The sequence below is a fragment of the Equus asinus genome, chromosome 26 (assembly GCF_041296235.1).
Source record: "Equus asinus isolate D_3611 breed Donkey chromosome 26, EquAss-T2T_v2, whole genome shotgun sequence".
In the NCBI taxonomy this organism is placed as follows: Eukaryota; Metazoa; Chordata; class Mammalia; order Perissodactyla; family Equidae; genus Equus; species Equus asinus.
Genome location: NC_091815.1, coordinates 27,106,256 through 27,126,425, shown reverse-complemented (window position 1 = coordinate 27,126,425; position 20,170 = coordinate 27,106,256). Strand labels below are relative to the sequence as shown.

General features: G+C 44.8%; 1 protein-coding gene across 4 annotated transcripts in view; it reads right to left on the bottom strand.

Moving 5' to 3' along the window:
* Nucleotides 1–18,221, bottom strand: part of LOC106843833 (cell adhesion molecule CEACAM1-like) — a 135,498-nt gene extending 117,277 nt beyond the window's left edge. Inside the window, exons 1-8 of one of the 4 annotated variants that reach the window (XM_070499130.1) lie at nt 18,003–18,219; nt 16,760–17,119; nt 13,117–13,395; nt 12,453–12,707; nt 10,911–11,189; nt 6,110–6,236; nt 4,580–4,611; nt 816–2,767 (exon numbers count right to left, since the gene is read on the bottom strand). In XM_070499130.1, coding sequence (XP_070355231.1) covers nt 6,121–6,236; nt 10,911–11,189; nt 12,453–12,707; nt 13,117–13,395; nt 16,760–17,119; nt 18,003–18,066 — 1,353 coding nt within the window. In that variant the 5' untranslated portion in view covers nt 18,067–18,219 and the 3' untranslated portion in view covers nt 816–2,767; nt 4,580–4,611; nt 6,110–6,120. Of the gene's footprint in view, nt 1–815; nt 2,768–4,579; nt 4,612–6,109; nt 6,237–10,910; nt 11,190–12,452; nt 12,708–13,116; nt 13,396–16,759; nt 17,120–18,002 lie in introns of those variants that run through there. The other 3 variants (XR_011498575.1, XM_070499129.1, XM_070499128.1) reach the window with 3 other exon arrangements.
* Between the last annotated feature and the right edge of the window lie 1,949 nt (nt 18,222–20,170).

The window sequence follows — 20,170 nt, the reverse complement described above, 5'->3', positions numbered from 1 at the left end:
AGGTCCTTGAACTGTGCAAAGAGGGTGGTGGAGGGAGACAAGCAGAGTCTGAGAACTAAATCTGGTGTGGGGGTGCAGTGCGTCGGTGGGGATGGGAGGAGGAGAGCGTCCATGAAGGAAAAAGTTATCTGTGGCCTTAGATGTTGTTAAAGTGAACAATGTGAGGACAGTGAAAATACCTTTGAATTTGGTGAAGAGATGGATACTGATTTTATGCTGCTTCCAGCGGTCTTGGGTCTGGAGGCGCTAATGCAGAGGCCCCAGAGTAATGAGATGATAAGTAAGTGGAAAGAAAACATGTTTCAATTGCTTAGAAGTGATGGAAATGAGATAATTGGTTAATACTTAGTGGAATTAATAAATGACAGTTATTCAGAGCAGAAGAGATCTGACCCTCTGAGGGGGTAGAACAAAGGAACGGGGATGAGGAAGATAGAAGGTGCTGGAGAGATTTTTATATGACTGAACCTGTGGAGGCTCTTGTGAGGGAAAGCTGTATTGCTGCATCTGATTCACTGGAGCCCCCTGTGTGGGAATGTTCTTTGTCCCTAAGAAAGAGGCTGGGAGATCTTTTACTCATGAAATCATCTTCTTTCTGGGACCAAGAAAAGCATTTTCCTCCAGGAAGTTTGGACCTGTGGCCTGTTGGTTCTATATAGACACACTTCATTAGGAGGTGTGCAAATGAATGTAGCTAATTCTCTGATCACTAGATCAAATATCTGTAGACTTAGAAAGAGACTTACTCTGATGCCCAGTTAAGCAACTTCTCTTTCTTCTGCCTGTAAAGAAGACATTGTCTAAAGTGGTACTGACAAATGAAGCAGCACGTTGACGTCTGATATATACTTTTTATTATAAATATAGAGCACATTTTACAAATAATTCAGAAGTAGCTGTAGCCAGGCAAAATAAAATAACAGAATAGTGTGGATGAGGAGAAGTCCATACAGTGTGTGTCAGGGTTAGAAAACCCTGAAAGAGGTACCTGAGTACAGAGAACTCCCAACTAACCTTCTTTGAGGAGTCTCTTAGACACAGCATGAGATCAAGTAATCAGTATCAAATAAAACCTTTCTCTCAACAGCCCCAAAGAGATTCCATCTGTGTAGAAGGAGGCTGGGTGGGAAGTGCATTTGCCTCTCTTTCTCCTTCCCTTCCTTTTGTCCTAAGACACATTGGGACTCATACACCCCATGGGAGAAAACAAATTTCAGAGGCTGTTCGAGAAGCTGAGGGCCCAGTGGTAATATTCCCTTGTGTCCTAAAGGGCATCAGCACCAGTGAAGCTTTCTAGGTTGCAAACAATGCCAGTGGCATGAGTGGTGCTGTTCCCTTCAAGGTTCTCCCACTTCTAGAGGACCAAATGCACCTTAGCAGGGGCCAAGGTTTCCTGAGACAGCAAGTGGGGCAGACAGACAGAACATGAACAGGCAGATACATTGGGTACAATGGTGACTGGTGATTGGCCTGAGATGCCTGGAAACTGAGTTAGATACATTTCTAGCCACGAATGAGGAAAACGGCTTCTTTTTCTTTTCTGTTTGGAGCCTCTGAGACAAGAGCCTTGAGGAGCTCCTGGCCAAGTGATCTTGATAAGTTTTGGTGACTTCTTTTATCTAAAGCAATCAGATTGACTTACACAGCTAAGCTAAGTAAAAATAACCCCTCTCACATAAATAAGCAGTTACAAAAAATAAAATGGCAGAATATCTCAGAGAAAAAGGAAAAAACCCAATATCCAACATTGAGCATTCTTTAACAATCATTTAAATAATCTCTGAAGGGTAGCTCTCTATTCCTTTCCCAAATTCCCAGCAGGTTGTCTCTGTGAACAGCTGACTCCTCCCTAAATCCATAACCCTCCTTCTGTGGGCATTGACTTGAATAAAGACCATGAAGTGATTAAAACCTGCATTTTTTTTTTTTTCGTATTTTCCATTAGGACTCACCTATGGACCTTGGAAAACAGTTTTCCTAGTTGCTTTTAGTGGGTTCTCTGAAGACAGGCTTGCCAAGGAGCTTAGGTGGTATTCTAGCTAAGCAGCAAGGTGTTTAGGCCTCATCCGATAGGTGGACAACCCCGACAGTAGACAAATGTGTAGAATTTCCCAGTCCAGAATTGGTTACATATTTCTTTTCCTGTGTCTGATGTATTCACCCTGGGCTTGGAGAGATGGGAGAAGCTTTTACTTTTACTTTTTGTTTATTCTTTTCTGGCACATGCATTTCAGTGGATAAGGACATAATTCTCAAGGTTATTGGCAAATTCAAGACTCCTATATGGCCAGACTGCAGTGGGAAGAAATGAGTATGCTCTGAATAGGTAAATTTAAAACAAGTCTAGGTCAGGAGAGGAGGAGGAGTGGCAGGTTCTGGCAACTCTCTTCGAAAGTCTGCTTTGCCAAATTTCAAAGACTAGGAAGGTTGGGTTTCCTACAGACTCCCGGATGCACCTTTTCATTTATTGACACTGAAGGGAGGGGCTGTGACCAGGCACCCCGGAGGCTCCTCATTTGGAAGTTAAACGGAGTGGGGAGGAATGGGTGGGCTTCTTCCCCTTTTCCCTGAGGGTAAAGGGATCCTTCCAGTGATGAGAATGAGAAGCTTGGAGTAAGTCAGCAGTGCAGCGAACAGGGCAGGTTGCAGTACTTCTGTTTCATGTCTGAATAAACTGTTTCCATGGCTGATGGGGTGGGGAGGCTGAAGTTGGTTTCCTTGATTCCTGGACATTGAAGTTCAGGGAAGAAAATGCAACTGCATCCATCTGAAAGGCATGAACAGTGGTCAGTTAAATCAGTGTCATAGGTCAGGCCCTCACCTGGTCTAGTGTGATTCAGCACCACGTGCTATCACCACTTTGAAACTTTTAACTTTGGAGAAGGGCTTTTATCACTCATTATCTCTGCTTGCTAACATCCTGTGAATGATCATTGAAAGAGACAGATTATGATGTTGGTACAATGGAATATGATGACATAACAATGAGAGTGAACACACTACAAATGCATACAATGTTATGGATGAATCTCACAAAACAACTTTGAATGAAAGAAGCCAGACACATATAAGGATATGCTGTGTCTTTCATTTATGTAAAAGCATAAACAGGCAAAACTAATCTAGTACATTGGAAGGCAGGATAGTGGTTTTCTCTATGGAGGGAAGTAACTGGAGGGGTTTTTGTCGGGGGACGACATGTTTTGTGTCTTGATTTGGGTGCTGCTTACATGGGTATGTTCAACTTGTGAAAATTCATACACTGTTAAAATATACTTATGATTTAAGCACTTTTCATTATATATGCATATGCTATTGAAAGGTTAAGATGAGAAAAATTTAGTAAAATTATTATAAGGAAATAAGACCACAGACCCACTGGAATGGAAATTATCCTTTGACAGTACAGGCAGAGTCAGCCTGAAGGTAGAGGAGGGAGAATGATTGAGGCCTTCCTTGTGTTGGGCACTGTGCTGGGTGCTACACATTTGTATCTCATTGAATTCCTTCAGCTTCTCTTTGAAGTAGAGAGCATATCCATTTTACAGAGGACAGAGCTGAGGATCAGAAAAGTTAAGCTACTTGTCCAAGGTCACAGAGCTATGAAGAGTCTGAGCCAGGATTCAAACACAGGGTGGGGATAATTAGCTATCAGGGAAATGCAAATCAAAACTACAATGAGGTATCACTTCACTCCGGTCAGAATGGCTATAATTAACAAGACAGGAAACAACAAATTTTGGAGAGGATGTGGAGAGAAGAGAACCCTTGTACACTGCTGGTGGGAATGCAAACTGGTGCAGCCACTATGGAAAGCAGTATGGAGTATCCTCAGAAAATTAAGGATAGATCTACCCTATGATCCAGCTATCCCACTGCTGGGTATTTATCCAAAGAACTTGAAAACAAAAAAGGCATAAAGATACTTGCACCGCTATGTTCATTGCAGCATTATACACAATAGCCAAGACTTGGAAGCAAACTAGGTGCCCATCAAGGGACGAATGGATAAAGAAGATGGACTACTACTCAGCCATAAGAAATGATGAAATCCGGCCATTTGTGACAACATGAATGGACCTTGAGGGTATTATGATGAGTAAAATAAGTCAGAGGGAGAAAGTCAAATACCATATGATCTCACTCATAAGTAGAGAATAAAAACAACAACAAACAAACACGTAGCATTGGAGATTGGATTGTTGGTTACCACAGGGGAAGGGGGGAGGAGGGAGGGCAAAAGGGGTGATTAAGCTCACATGTGAGGGGATGGACTATAATTAGTTGTCGGGTGGTGAATGTGATGTAATCTACACAGAATTCAAAATATACTACGATGTACATCCGGAAAAAAAATTCTAAACATGTAAAAAAAAAAAAAAGCTGTGTCATGAGACGGGGGGAAAGAAAAACAGTCCACATGCTTTCAATGAGAGTCATTACCAACCCTTCTTTGTTTGCTGCTGCATTGAAGAACTTTGACCCAAACCTTGTCTCACATTGGTGTCTTCAAGAATAACCCATTCTATACCGAGATAGTTCCATGAGAAACTGAGCCAGTGAAACTGGCTGTGCTTACCTTGTTAGGGGAGTTGTCAGAGTGGCCCTGACCTGGGGAAGCAAAAGAAGAGTTACCCATGGAAATGCAAAGCTGGCTTATGGCCTTAGAATGAGGGTGTTCCTAAGCTGTTGTGATTTCTAGCTGAAGGAGGAGACATGTGCCAGGTGGTGGGAGGGTGGATTTGGGGGTAGCCCATGATCACTTAAGGAATTGGCTTCCCTCAGAGTGTGTGGCCTAGAAGCAGGGCATTAGTACCAGAGGAGGGGCAGGAGTAGCGAGAGAGGAGGCCTCAATCCACTTCTGAAGACTTTTTCCCTGTCATAAGACCTTGATTTTTTTCCCTGATACGTTTCTCAGCCACAGGCTTCAGTGGCAAGGAGGGGCATTGAGGCCCACAGCATCCAGAGCATCACAAGAAAGGGCGAGTCCCATAAAGGAGAACATCTACATCTATAAAGAGGCAGGAGGATGAAGGAGATAGATGAGGAAATGGCTCCTGGAAACAAGTCCCTCTTACTCAGGCCTGCCTGGCCTAGGTAGAGTGAGCATCTCTCCAGGGGCTGTGTCTCAGGGGAACCTTTTGTGGTTAGGAAGGGTGTGAGGACCTATGCCAACTTAAGGTTGGAAGGTGGAGATCCCATGTAAAAATTCCCATGGTAGGGAGTAGTTTGGGAATCTAGGATTCCCTGCTAGGGTGGGGCAGGTGGTAGAACATAGCAGCTCTCACTAGGCAAGTGGTTTTACATATTGTGGTTGGAGGCTGAAGGTTTGTGCTCTGTGAGATCGTGCTGGTCACTTGCCCTAAATAAATATCAGACACTGTGACTGCTACTCTCGAGCATTGGCTCTTTGTTCCCTGAATGAGGAAGGACACTGTAGGCAGTCCTTACAATGTAATGTAAGGAGTCCTCAGGACTCCTCAGTGTTCATTTATATCGCAGTAGGCATTGCCTTTCCTCTCAAGTCCTCCTTCATCAGTCTACCCACGATTCCTTCCAGTATTTACTCCTTTCCTGTTTGTTGGATGTGCACATTTAAGTCCACTCTTTGTCAACTACCTCAGAGCCTACTTCTACCCCGACACCTTTCCTCAGTCATAGCTAGATGGTGTTTTTTCTCACTTTATTGCCCAGGAGGTCTTTGGTTGTTTCTGCTTTTCTAGAGTTCTCGTCCTGTCTTATCCCTCCTCCCTTCCTGCTGCTACGGTCCCTGGAGCACAGGACTCCCTTTCTCCTGCCCCTCCTTTAATTTCCTCCTTTGTTTTCCTTCTTGGACCTTGGCTTCCCTGACTGGGAGCAGAGGAACATAAGTGGATCTGCCCCTCCAAACCAGATGGAGAGGGGAATACTCATGCCCAACCAACAGTGAGGTATAGGAAGCATGAAAACCAGGGAAGAAGATTCCCACAGGAATTAGTGCCAAAGAGCAGAGGTTTAGGAAGGAGGAGGAGCAGATTCAGTCCCAAAGACAGAGTTGAAGTCTCCTTCCCTCTCCCAAGCATGGCGGTTCACCCTGAAGAAAGCAAAATACTAAGAACAGCCAACATACCCTCAAATCTTTCAGATATAAAGAAAGTGAAGCGGAGCTGCCAGAGTTACCCCAGCCAGGACTCCAACCATGATGCTGTCAATGACCCCAGCCGAGAGGCCAGCAGAATTTCCTGGTGTTGGAGCATCTGTCATGGAAAGAAAAGAGAAGAATAAGTGAAGGTGACATTATATTACAGTGGAGTTACCCTGGGAAACAATTCTACACATGGGTTAGTCTCTACTTGTTCCTTCAAGGGATAAATTTTCTGTGGGAAGGTTGCTGTGAGGTGATTAGCCAACTATGTCCTTGAGGATCTTTTCTGTCACTGTATTTCTAAGTTGGTGGTCAGACTTGCCTCAATTCCATCCTGGTCTTTCTGCACTCAGATATTTTTGAAAACTCTGGAAATGTGAGAAAGGCTGATGGCTCTTTTTGTGTGTTATAACTTTCCACCTTTTCATGGTTGCATCTTTTTCTGTGTACCAGCTGTGGCAGCCATGAATATGTGCCTCTCAGGTCTCTTGTAGTGGCGACTTAATTGACAGACGGCCTGGGCTAGTGCACTCTGAATTCACCATCTCCATTCACCATCACCATTCAATGCACAAGACCATGCTTCCCACAGTTTGCCAGCAGGAATATGAAAGAAATCCCAATTCTGTGAGAAACAACTTTTCTTTGATGGGTGACTCGTTCAAGGACTCCTTCTAAGCCTTGTAGACACCCTCTTAGAACTGCACTGCTAGCTAAAGCTTCCTTCCATCTCTTTCTCCTTCACAGGGATCAGATCTGTGTCATGATCTGAGGAATCTCCCAGGCTCCTTCCACTCCTGCCCCACTTTTCTTCACAAGCATTTTCTCCAATAAATATCTTGTATGTCTAATATCATCTTGGATGCATCTCAAAATGAAAACTAACATACCAGACATGAAACTGCACTCAACTCCTTTTTCTATCTCCTATATTTAGTAGTCATGAACTATGTCCCAGGGGGATTTTTGTGTTATACCTTCCCCACCCCTCAATATATATTTCCTTTTGCATGTATTTCTTCTTTTCTATTTCTGTTGCCCTCACAACTCAACTCAAGACTGATGATTAACGCTAATGTTAGCAATTATTATGAGGTACTTACTATGTGCCAGGCAATATGCTATATAATTTATATGTATATATAACATATACATATAACTGTCATTTAACTCATATAATAACTCATCATTTAACTCATATAATAACCCTGTCAGATAGACATTATTTCCATTTTACAGATGAAAAAACTGAGTCTTACAGTGGTAGAAAAACTTATCCAAAGTCATATCTAGTAAAAGGTGGATCTAGAGTCAGGTAGTCCTTGACCTTAGGGCTTCCTAATTTCATAGAGGCAAATGGTAATTGTAGTAATAATAGCAGCTAACACTTATGGAACATTTCCTCTGTGTGTGGTACTTTGCTAGAGATTATTACATTAAATCTTTAAAATAATACCATGAAGCAGATACAGTCATCCCTCAGTATCCATGGTGGATTGATTCCACGACCTTCTGCCAATGCCAGAATCTGCAAATGTTCATGTCCCTTACATAAAATGGCATAGTATTTGCATATAATATTCACACATCTTTAAATCATCTCTAGATCACTTATGATAGCTAATACAATGTAAATTCTATATAAATAGTTGTTATACTGTATTGTTTAGGGAATGATGACAAGAAATAAAAGTCTGCACTTGTTCAGTATAGACACAACCATAGTAGGCCTTTGGATCCGCAGTCAGTTAAATCATAGATGTGGAACCTGCAGATACAGAAGGTGGACTGTACTCTTATTGCAATTTTCAGTAGAGCACTGAGGCTTAGAAAAGTTAATAATCTTGTGCAAGAAATTTATAATTGTAAATGCTTACGTTAAAAAAGAAGAAAGATCTCAAATCAACAAGCTAACTTTACAACTCAAGGAACTAGAAAAGAAGAACAAGCTAAACCCAAGCTAGAAAAAAGAAGGAAATGATAAAGATTAGAGTGGAGATAAATGAAGTAGAAAATGGAAAAGCAATAGAGAAAATCAAATAAACTAAAAGCTGTTTTTTAAAAAAAGATCAACAGAATTGACAAACCTGTAACTAGATTTACTAAGAAAAAAAAGAGAGAAGATTCAGAGTTCTAAAATCAGGAATGAAAGTGGGGCTATTACTACCAATGCTACAGAAAAATAAGAATTTTAAGAGTACTATGAATAATTGTATGCCAACACATTGGATAACCTAGAGAAATGGACAAATTCCTAGAAACATAAAACCTACAAAGATGGAATCCTAAAGAAATAGAAATATGAATAGACATATAATTAGTAAGGAGATTGAATCAGTGAAAGCATTTGACAAAATCAACATTCTTTCATGATAAAAACACTCACGCTAGGAATAGAAGGAAACTAAGTCAACATAATAATATAAGCCGTATATAAAAAGCCCACAGCTAACATCATATTCAATGGTGAAAGACTTAAGTTTTTGCTCTAAGATCAGGAACAAGTCATGGATGCCTGCTTTTTCCACTTCTATTCAAAATAATGTTGGAAGTCTTAGCCAAAAATTAGGCAAGAATGAGATAAAAGACATCCAAATTGGAAAGGAAATAAAATTATCTCTGTTTGCAGATGATATGAGTTTATATGTACAAAACTCTAAAGATCCCACAAAAAACTTTTGGAACTAACAAACAAATTCAGCCAAGCTGCAGGATACTACATCAATATGTAAATATCAATATGTAAATGCATGTGAACGATGAACAATTTGAAAAGGAAATTAAGAGAATTTTATTTGCAATAGCATCAAAAAGAATAAATACCTAGGAATTAACTTACCACTGAAAAACTACAAAAACACTGCTGAAAGCAATTAAGGAAGACATAAATAAATGGAAAAGCATTCCGTCTTCATGGACTGGAAGACACTATTGTTAAGATGACAATACTACCCAAAGTGATCTACACATTTAATGCACTTCCTATAGAAATCACAATGACCTTTATTTTTTGTGGGAATAGAAAAATCCATCCTAAAATTCACATGGAATTTCTAGAGCCCCCAAATAGCCAAAACAATGTGGAAAAAAAAGAACAAGTTGAAGGACTCACACTTCCTGATGTCAAAGTTACTACAAAGCTATAGTAATCAAAACAGTGTGTTACTAGCATAAAGATGGATATAAAGACCAATGGAATAAAAAACCCAGAAAGAAACCCTTGCAAATGTGGTCATTTGATTTTTGACAAGAGTATGAATACCATTTAAAGGGGAAAAGACAGTCTTTAAAGCAAATGGTATTAGGAAAACTGTATATCCATGCAAAAGAATGAAGTTGAACCCTTATCTAACACCATATAAGAAAATTAACTTACAGTGGATCAAAGACCTAAATGAAAGAGCTGAAACAGTAAAACTCTTAGAAGAAAACATAGGGTGAATGCTTCATGACATTCAATTTGGCAATGATTTCTTGGATAAGAAACCAAAAGCATAGGCAGCAAAGAAAAAAATAGATAAATTGGACTTCATCAAAATTAAAAACTTCTGTGCATCAAAGAACATTTTCAACAGAGTGAAAAGACTACCCTTAGAATGGGAGAAATAATTGGCAAATTGTATATCTGACAAGGGATTAATATCCGAAATATATAAAGAATAATCATAACTCAACAAAACAACAAAAAAAATTTAAAAATGGGTAGAGGAAGTGAATATAAAATTCTCCAAAGAAGATATGTAAGTGATCAATAAGCACATGAAAAGATGCTCCACATCATTAATCATTAGGGAGACACAAGTCAAAACCAGAATGAGATACCACCTCACACTCTGTAAGATCGGTATTATTAAAAATCCCAAAAACAAAGCAACAAGTTTTGGCAAGGAGGTGGAAAAACGAACTTCTGTGCATTGCTGATAGGAATGTAAAATGGTGAAGCCACTGTGGAAAATGATATGGTCATTCATCAAAAAATTGAACACAGGATTGCCATTTGATCCAACAATTCCACTTCTGGGAATATACACCAAAGAACTGAAAGCAGAGATTTGAGCAGATATGTATATACCCAAGTTTATAGCAGCATTATTCACAAACAACCAGAAGGTAGAAACAACCCAGAAGTTCAGAGATAGATGAATGATAAACAAAATCTGACATATACATAGAAAAGAATATTATTTAGCCTTAAAAAGGAACTCTGATATATGATACAACATGAGTGGAACCTTGAAGACATTTGTGTGAAGTGAAATAAGCCAGACAAAAAAGGGAAAATATTGTCTGATTCTACTTATACGAGGTACCTAGAAGAGTCAAATTCATAGAGACGGAAAGTAGAATGGTGGTTACCGGGAGTTAAAGGTACGGAATGAGGAGTTATTGTTTGTTGGGTGCAGAGTTTTAGTACGGTGAGATTAAAATCTTTGGAAATGGATAGTGGTGATGGTTGCACAACAACATGATTGTACAAATACCACTGAAGTGTACACTTAAAAATTATTAAAACGTTAAATTTTATGTTTATTTTACCACTTTAAAAAGTGGTAACAGGAAAAAAAAAAGGAATCTAGTGCAAGGTCACACAGTAAATGGCAGACCCAGGATAAGAAACAGTGCATTTGATTTAGAGACTGAGATCTCACCCACTTTGCCATTCTGTTTACTGTAGTGGTCTCTTGGTTGATATTGTGCCCCCTGTGACTTCTATCCATTTTGGACAATGTTGATAGAGTCATCCATCCTCCCAGGAAGATGTAGGATGGGGAAAGTGGTCACTTACATTTCACATACAGCCTGAGGATGTCGCTTTTTCTGGAACTGACTAGATTGGAGACCTCACACTGATAATCCCCAGCATCATCCCTCTTGACTGGGTCTATGGTGAGGGTGCTGTTGTCCCGGGACAGCTTCATCCTCTCTGTGAGCCCTAGATGCTGGTTATTGAAGAACCACTGGGTGGAGATTCCAGTGTCACTTGTGAGGCAGGTCAGGACCACGGCATCCTTCTGTTCTGTGACTGTGGTGTTGCTGGCTCGGATGGAGGGCTGTGCCACTGGCTCTGGAGAAACAGAGGAGGTGACTGACTGAGAGTGGACCTGTGGCCATGCTCCTTTCTCAGAGATTTCAGCCACTCACAGGTCCCAGTGATCTGTGTAAAAGTGACCAGGAGGAAGGCACTGAGGCCCCACGGAATGGTAAGTGTCTTTGTTCAGATTTTGATCTGTAAGGAGAGGGCTGCACCTACACTTTGATCCCCAGCTTACCCCAGGATGACCCTAGACTGGTTCCTTGTGACATCTCCATAGTATCAGCAACAGAAACCTTTTTTCAGACCACATGTCCAGAATCCTCATCATCAGGTGAAATTTTCCTCCAATTGGCTTTTGTGTGACCCTTTGCTAGAGCTTTCTGTGAATATGAATGATCAGTCCCCCTCTCTAGTATATTAGGTTTACCTAGAGAAGGGAAAGTGTTTCCTTTCGGTTAAACAATTTCTTAGAGAATGAGCATGGCACAGCCAGTCTTCATGCCCTTAGGACCTGGAGAAGTTCCATTCTAAAGGATTTCTCAATCTGAATAGGACCTTTACTTCCTGGCTTGTGGATTGAATATCACAGAGAACGAAATCTCTAGAGAGAAGTGGTCACAGTTTTAATAAAAGACTGGTACCCTTAGCCCTCTCTGTAAACTATAAACTTTTTGGCATTTTCTCCTTCCATCCCATGAAGGGGATTCATGGATGAATCTACCCATTTTTCCAAGTGTGGACCGTCATTCCCTGTTCTCCTTTGGTATACATATGTGCTGGTGTCACAAGGCATCATACAGCTGTTGACTTCAGAAGTATGGCGAAGCTCAGAGGAGTCTGCACTGAGGTTCACTCTATTTCCTATAACTGGCTTGAGAAGGGCTCTGGTGTCAATGGGTGGCACAATTTGGCCAGATTGAGGACGGGCTGCCCATGTGCCTTCTCTCCATGTCCCTACCCCATCATAGGTGGTATCAGAGCAGTCAGTCATAAAGTGAGCCAGGAGCAGAAGGACCTTCTTCCTTCTCCCTCTGTGAAGCCCCCTCCACTGTATGTAGGGCTGACAGAACCCCCTCACCACATTCCAGGCTGGACCCACATCTGCCCTGGGAAATCAGAGAGCAAGGGGACAAAGGGTCTGCAGAGATGTAGGGGGAGGTTTCAGGCACAGATTTGGGATTTGCTTGTGCCCATGCACACAGGTTGGGAAATAACTTCCTCCAGGTTCTTTTCTGAAAACCAGACAGGCCTCTACCCCAGAGCCTGGTGCTGATGGTCCAGGGAGCCACTTACCAGAGACTGTGATGGTCTTGACTGTGGTCCTATTGAGGCCGGTGACAGAGTTATGGACAAGGCAGGTATAGGATCCACTATCATTTGCACTGATGTTTGGGATAAAGAGCTCCTGTGTGGATTGGAGGGGCCTCCCATTGATAAGCCAAGAATACTGTGCAGGTGGGTTAGAGGCCGCATGGCAGGAGAGGCTGAGGTTTGCCCCTGGATGGTAATAGGAGTCTGCAGGGGAAATGGTGGGGGCATCCGGGCCATCTGGAGCAAACAGAATAAAGCAACTTGTGATGTAATCAGAGGGAAGGGGAAGCTTCTGGTCTGTACAAGGGCCACAGTATCCTTCTGAGCAGGGTCACAGCCTTGTTTTAAAAACTCCCAAACATGACCTCTCTGTGTTCACTCATCCTGAGTCTGAGACATTAACCTGTTTCTCCCATCACAAGTTGTTGACCCTGAGACTTTTACAGCAGAAGCAGCCTGTCCCCTCCTAGTCTTGGCTCAAGGCTGGGCGTGCCCAGATTTGCCGGATACAGGAAGCCATGGCCAGCCTGGTGTCCAGGGGTGAGGGTCTGTCTACTTGGACCTGTGAGGGATGGCTATGGCCTGGCCTCTGGTAGTGTGGATTTGGGCGGACAACCTGGGCTAGGTACTGACAGAAATTACTCACAGAGAATGTTGAGGTAGAATGGGTCACTGCGACGAGCACTCGCTGGGTTCCAGGTTTCACACTCATAGGGTCCTGTGTCATTTCTTGTGATATGAAGTAAAGTGAGAGTCCTGTTGTCCAGGGACAGCTCCAGCCAGGTGCTGTCCAGGAGGCTCTGATTGTTGATCAACCACCGGTAGGTGGTGTTCTGAGTCTCAGGTTCACATGTTAACACTACAGGGTCCTCATGCTCCACAGGGTTGGAGTTGTTGCATGTGATGTTGGGTTTGGTTAACTCCACTGCACAGATAACAGAGAGAATATTAACCTGTGTGGTACCTTTGATTCCTCCAAAGTCATCTTCAATCAGAGTTGGCATCTCTCACCTCTCAGCCAACCCAAGTCCTTAAAAGAACAAGGCAGGTCTGTTTATCTTAAGACAAACGCATAAGGATCTGAGTGCTCAGAGAATACAAGGCCACCCACTCTATGTCTGGGAGAAAACACAGACTTTCCCAAGTCAAATATGCATCAGGATTGGTCATGGAAAGACACAGGACAGGGAGTCAGAGACCACCCTGCACTTTTCCCAGCTCTTCACTGACCAGCTGGCAGTCTAACTAAACTTGGGGTCCTCACCTGGAAATCTTAGGTGCTGAGGCCCTTTCTATTACACAGACCTACACTGCCCAGCCTAGATGTGTCTTCCCTGAGGCCTTGCTTTCCAGGGTTATCCTAGAGATGGGTAACGATGGGTCTTCCTATAGTTCTTAAACCGAGGGGGGGACTGAGCAGCATAGACTGGAAATGTGTATTTGAGCAGAAGCACTGTACTGGGAGATCAGGGGCAAGCCCAGAGGTCAGTTCAGTACGTAGGCTGCAGCGCCATGAAGTGGGGCAGGTCTGCCCAGTTGTTCCATGGTGACTGGCATGAGACAGTGACTCCATAAAGGGCAGAAAAAAGTTAAGACTAGAAATGATGCTGAAAAGAGTCGGGGGAGGGGGCAGGCGGGAGCTGGGTGAGTTTGGCAGCAAAGCCATGTCCTGTGCCCTTGGTCTTTAAAGTCTTTTCTCCTGCTGCAGAGGGCAGTGAGGACCATGTTGACCTTTCCTGAAATCTAAGTGGATGTTTTAAAATGCAGAAGGAGTGACCAGTGGAAAGGGAGGGAAATCTAGTCCTCATGGATCATTTATAAACACAGTTATGAGACAAAAATCTGAGGAGAAGTTAAATTGTTTCTGTCTTGAAAATTAATATTAATGCCCCAAAGATCTAAGACCAGTTTCTGGAGGAATATCTCTCTAGAGAGCACTAAAGATCATAGACCAAATTCTGCAATCCAACCAGGATCACATTATGATCAAAGGAAGATGCTAAAGCGGGTTTGAAATCAGTGGCTCCCTGGGTAGAGAGAGACACATGAGTCTTGCTTTGAGGACAGAATTGATCAGGAGGCAAGTCTGAGGTGTCTCCATTATCCAAAGGGAAGAATGCTACCAAATTAGTCAAAACCATATGTCTTATGTTAGTAAATTTAGGAAAGTAGTCCCCATCACCAATTTATATGGACAATGAGGTAAAATGGGAAGAAGGCAAAATGCTTGCATTTGGCTTTCTTTTGAATTCAAGAAACACAAGCTTGGTAAAATTCACCCAAATTGGGCAGCATCTAAGTGAAAGGACAGTGCCTGGTGGATCTCACCATCTGAGAGCATCCCACCCTATAGCAATGGTGTCATCATGAAGGCCCATGTGTGTAAAATGGGCAGTAAACAAGTCAGACAGTGCAGGATCTGGTCAGCTCCGCCTTGGGAAAGTGTCAGGAACCACTGGAGGAATGGGATCCTCACTAGGATGAGGATGTGAATTAGGAGTCAAATGGATGAAATGAGCCTGTGAGCTTTGGGTGACTGTAGACCTGTCCTTCTGCCTATGACTCCTTGGTTGAGTCATGTAGAGAGTAGATCAAGGTGTCACACATCCCTGTCACATGGCATGCTCCACTTGTTGGCATTATGGAGGGAAAGAGCCCTGGATCGGGGCACAATGAAGGCTTATTCTCCTCATGACCTAGGGTACCGGCTCATGATAGAGCATCAAGGGGCTGCTGTTCCCACTGATTTCTGTGTCCTTTACTATTGCCCAAGAGGGTGGGCCTGTCCACAGGTGCTAACAGGAGAATTTGGGGAAGGCTTAAGAGTAGAGGAAGCTGTGCAGAGCAGGTGTGGCCTCCAGTAGAATGAAGGAGGAGGAAGATGAGGGACACATAAAGAGCTCAGAGGGCCAGAAATGTCCAGGGCTCTGAGCAGTGGGGGTTACAAGTAACTTCAAAGACCCTAGGTATAAAGACCCCACTCCTGCCCCAGGGGCAGAACCAGAACAGCCCCGAAAACCCTCCCATGCCTGAGCAGCCCCACAGTCATGAAACTCTCCTCTCAAAGTGGCCCTAGCACCTGGTAGTCAGAGGGATGGAACAGGGGTCTCAGCCCCTGGAGAGACAGGGAACGAGGATATCCATAACGTCCTAGGATTCTGCATCCAGCTTTCAGACTGTGAAGAGACTATAGGTCATTCATTCATTCATTCACCATTCATTCATTCCCTGCTTCATGAAAGATCAATTGAGTTGTTGGAACCTGTGCTGGTTGCAGGTATAGAGTGGAGAGCGAGATAGCAAAGTCTTTTTCCTTACACTCCAGTGGAAGTGACACCAACACATCAAATAAGTGATATGAAGTCCAGCGCAGGGAGGTTGGATTGTGTCTCCCTGTGCCCCAGTTTCCCTGAATAAAATCAGGTAAATGGTAAATGGTCTCAGGATTATCATATTGTCTGTGAATTAACCTTAAGACATCCCCAAATACCTGACCTAAAGCTTAGTATGGAGGAGCTGCCCAAATAAACAGTGTTCAAGAGAGAGAGCTCCCTGGGCCTGATTGCTGGTGGATAAGGAGCTGCCAGGAGCATCTCCTTTCCTCTTTTCCTCCCTGGGGATAGTGACCATACCCCCAGGGTAGTTAGCTAATGATCTGGGGACTTCGTCAATCTGTACTGTCCATGCCAAGTCTCAGGTAAAGGATCAGGATCAGCCCCTGCCCGAATGTGGCTCTTAGGGCTGAGCCCTGGCTGGTTGATTAGCTCAGGAGCCTCAGGATGTGGACAGCCAGGAAATCATTGCTCCCAGTCAGACCTGCCCAGGAGGCCAAAATTTAACCCTGGCACAGTCTCCCCAGGGTGACTGGAGTCAGGAGGCCTGGGGCCGGGATCTGGGCAGGGGCTTCCCAGGTTTGAGCTTCTCTGTGAGGATCCCAGGGGGTCCCACAGGCCTGGCCCTGACCAAGCCCTGCAGGGTCTTCTTCAGGGTAGGGTTCATGAGGAAGAGCCCAGGAGGCTATCCTGCAACTGTTCTCCCTCTGCTGAGTTACTCCTTTCAGATTGGCCCTGCTCTCTGCGGGGAATGTCTGCAGGGGGCAGGATTCTGGAAGAGTCTTCTGATCTTTTGAAGTTTGTCTCCACTGTGTGTGCCCTGCACTAAATGCTCAAACCTCAACATGAGACATGATGCAGAGGAGGATGTAGGCAGAGTGCAGGCCTGTCAATCCTGTGGGTGCGAAGTAGAATTCACCCCACCCAACACCCAGAGGTCAGAGAGGACTCACTTACGGTATACTTGCAGGTGTCCAAGTCCTACTTCAGTTTGGAAATTTGCCTTGAAGACTTGTAGAGTGTAGTATCCTGTGTCCTCCTGGGTGACATTCTGGAACAGCAGGGATCCATTGGAGTATATTGTCTCTCGACCACTGTATAGAGGCCCTGGGGTAGTTTGTAGTGTGTTTATTACATATGACACAATTTGTTGATCGGGATCTACTCTGTCCCCTTTGTACCAGCCATAGGCTCTAAGATTCCCAGGCAGATTGTGGACAAGCAAAAGAACATCCTTCCCTTGGACAGCATTGGTCGGCACCGATTCAATAGTGAGTTGAGCGGCAGTGGGCTGGTTCCAGAAAGTTGTGAGAGAGACTAGGAAGGAATAGAGAGAGAGAGAGATCAATGAATATTTGGACCTACATATTGGGATGGAAAAATGAGGCACTGAGTCCTGAGCAGGTCTCTTCATCTCTTAGACTTGGACTGTGTGGGAGTGTGTGTGTGTGTGTGTCTACTGGTCAAAGTCAGCACCTTCGCCACCATTACTCCAGCCCCTCTGAATTTATTTCCTCTGTTCCCAATGCTCTTCCCCAGGTGTCTGCCTGGCTCACTCCCTCACTGCCCTCAGGACCCTGCTCACTGTCAAGGGCAAACTTGGGAGATGCCTTCCCTGACCTCCTGCTCTGAAGACCCTCTGTCTTCACTTTCTGACCTTTCCCTTGTCTGTTCCCTGCCTGACAATGTCAATCCCTGAGATCACATTCTAGATCTCTTTGCTCATTTGTCTTCCTCCCCATAGAAGGTGAGCTCCGTCAAGGCAGGGACTTGTCTGATCTTGTGACCCCAGTGCCTGGAATAGACTGCAAACACCTGTGGATGAATGAATATTTCCAGGGCCCTCCACATCCTGGTGTTTATTTGTAAATTTATGAGGTTTATTAGTAAGGAAAACATTAATTGCTCCTGGTTATTTTATTTTCTGAAGTGTCACTCTGATATAGTAATCTTATTTCCAATGTAACTTGAAAAAAATGCAGCAATTGAGGTTTTCCTGCCCCTCACCAATTTCAGTTCGCTAAGAATTTCCTGTTGCTGAGCCCTATTCCCCATCCTACTCTGCTCCTGTGTGTCCTCTCCCCTCAGATCCGCACAGAAGTCCTCTGTCCCCTCTCAGAGTCCTGTCCTCCCTAAGAGACCCCAGCCAGTCTTTGTTCTCCCATCTCCCACCCACCCTCAGGGAATCATCCCCTCTTACCTGCCAGCAGGAGCCCCTGCCAGGGGAAGTGCCCTCTGTGGGCAGGGGCTGACGGGTGCTCCATGCTGTCTGCTGCCTGCTCTGTCCTTTCCTCTGTGAGAAGAGCTTGGGCTCCAGAAATGCTCACAAGCGCTGCTGTCCAAATACTTCAGCTCTGCTGTCCTTCCTCCTTCTGTGCTGAGCCTCCTCCAGAGGCAGGAGGGATTAGCTTGGTCACAGGCACTGTGGGCGGGGTCTCTGTCCAGAGCCCTCCCTCTCTTCCTCTTGTTCCACCTTTCCTTGTCCCCTCCTTTCCCTTTCCTTTCTGTCCACATTTTATTCCCTGGGAACAGCAGAGGCCTCATACATTCTATCTATGATCCGCCCCACACACACACACAGGCACTCCCACTGTTGTTCACACAGGCAGAAGCCTGGGGCATTGGTGTCCTGGGCAGTCCCCACAAGTCTGGGTGAGGGCACACAGTCAGTTTCCCCTGCAGACCCTTCTGTTTCACATTTGACTTTTCCCTTTAGAGTAGGCATTCTGGGGCTACGTCAGGAACTCTTGTCACAGGGATGCCATGCCTGCTCTGTGTCAGAATCACCTGTGGAACTTCATAAAGATTGTGAATGCCTTGGTGACACAACAGAAATGCTACTTTAGCAACTCCCCAGGTTTAAGGATATCCAGCCTGGCTGAGACCCCATTTTATGGGGGTGGAGCAGCCTCTGTTCTTCTCCTGTTCAGAGTCAGAAGATTCTATTGAAATGCAGATTCTCACTCACCAGCTATGGGGTGGACTCAAGAGTCTGCATCTAACAAGTTTTCAGATGATGCTGATAATGGAGCACACTTTCATTAGCAAGGCTGATGGGGACCCCTGTCCCCTGAGAGTATGACCCACCCTTCCCCCAGCATCGGCCTATTTGTGTCCTGGTTTGGGTCTGACAGCACCACACAGAGACCCAGGAGTCTCCAAACCCATGCTGATTATTTCTGTTTGTGACACAGAAACCCAGCTGGCCACCAGGGTCTTCTCAGTGTCCTCAAATGCTCTGGGAAGGTGGGATTTACTCCCAGCCACAAGGTCACAGAGATGACTCTGGGGCTGAGAAACGGGCAAGCTGAGTGATGACTGGTGAGGGGACCAGGCTTCCATCTCCAGGTGTCACCAGCCTGGCCTCTACTTTCAGGGACAGGGACCCAGTACAGGTGTCTCAGGAGCTGCAGTTCCTGAGTGTGAAGGGGGAGGTTTCCTGTGTGTCCTGAATGAGAGGACAGTGGGGGTGGGAGGTCAGGTGACTGTGGGCTCGTTGGTCTTTGGGGTAAGGTTTCAGGGAGACTACCATCCCCTCCATGTCTGTTGGCTGATCTGTGGCTCAGAGCTTGCCCATGTGACCTGGCCATCCTGGGGACTTCTGTCTTCTGTCTGGCTGACTTTCCTGTGGTCACTCCATCTTTCCCACAAATGGTGCCAGGCAGGAAGTGGGGACATGCACAGGGACCCCTGACAGAGCAGGATCTCTGAGGCCCTCAAAAGGGGCAGGTGAGACAGAGCAGACATGTAGCAGGGGCCCAGAAGGGTATGTTAGAAGGAGGTTTGAGAATCTGGCTCCTTCACCTGCTCAGCCAAAGCCAGGTTCATGTGTTAACTTCCCGTGTGTTGTCTGTATGTCCCAATGTTGCCCCCTGGAGGGCATGATGAGACCTGTGGCCAATGTCAGAGGCTGCACCAGGGATGCTGACCAGGCTTCAGAGGGTGTGAAGGGACCCTGAGCCGTGAACAGAGGTGGGCTCTGATCTCTAGGCTGAGAGGCTGGTAAGTTTGGGTCCTGTGCTTTGAGGATCCCAGGCTGCCTGACTCCATCTCAGTGCAGGGTGAGCCCAGGGAGAGGAAAGGATTCTTGATCTAGTGCCAGAAGAACTGTCCCCCAGGGGATGTGCTGTCTCAGGATGAGCTTTCTGTCCCTGAGATTTAAAGAGTGGGTTTGGTGGGGTGTGTCTTGAAGCTTTTGGGAGAGGACATCGGCCTGGGGGCTGGACTCCAGAATGTCCTGTTTCCTCCATCACAGCATTGGTGTGTTGCATCTAGTCATCTGTGTCTCTGTCTGTCATTTGCTCTAAGCTTCCTCACAGGGCCGAGGAGCTGGAGCAGCCCCACATAAAGACTCAGACAGGGGATTCT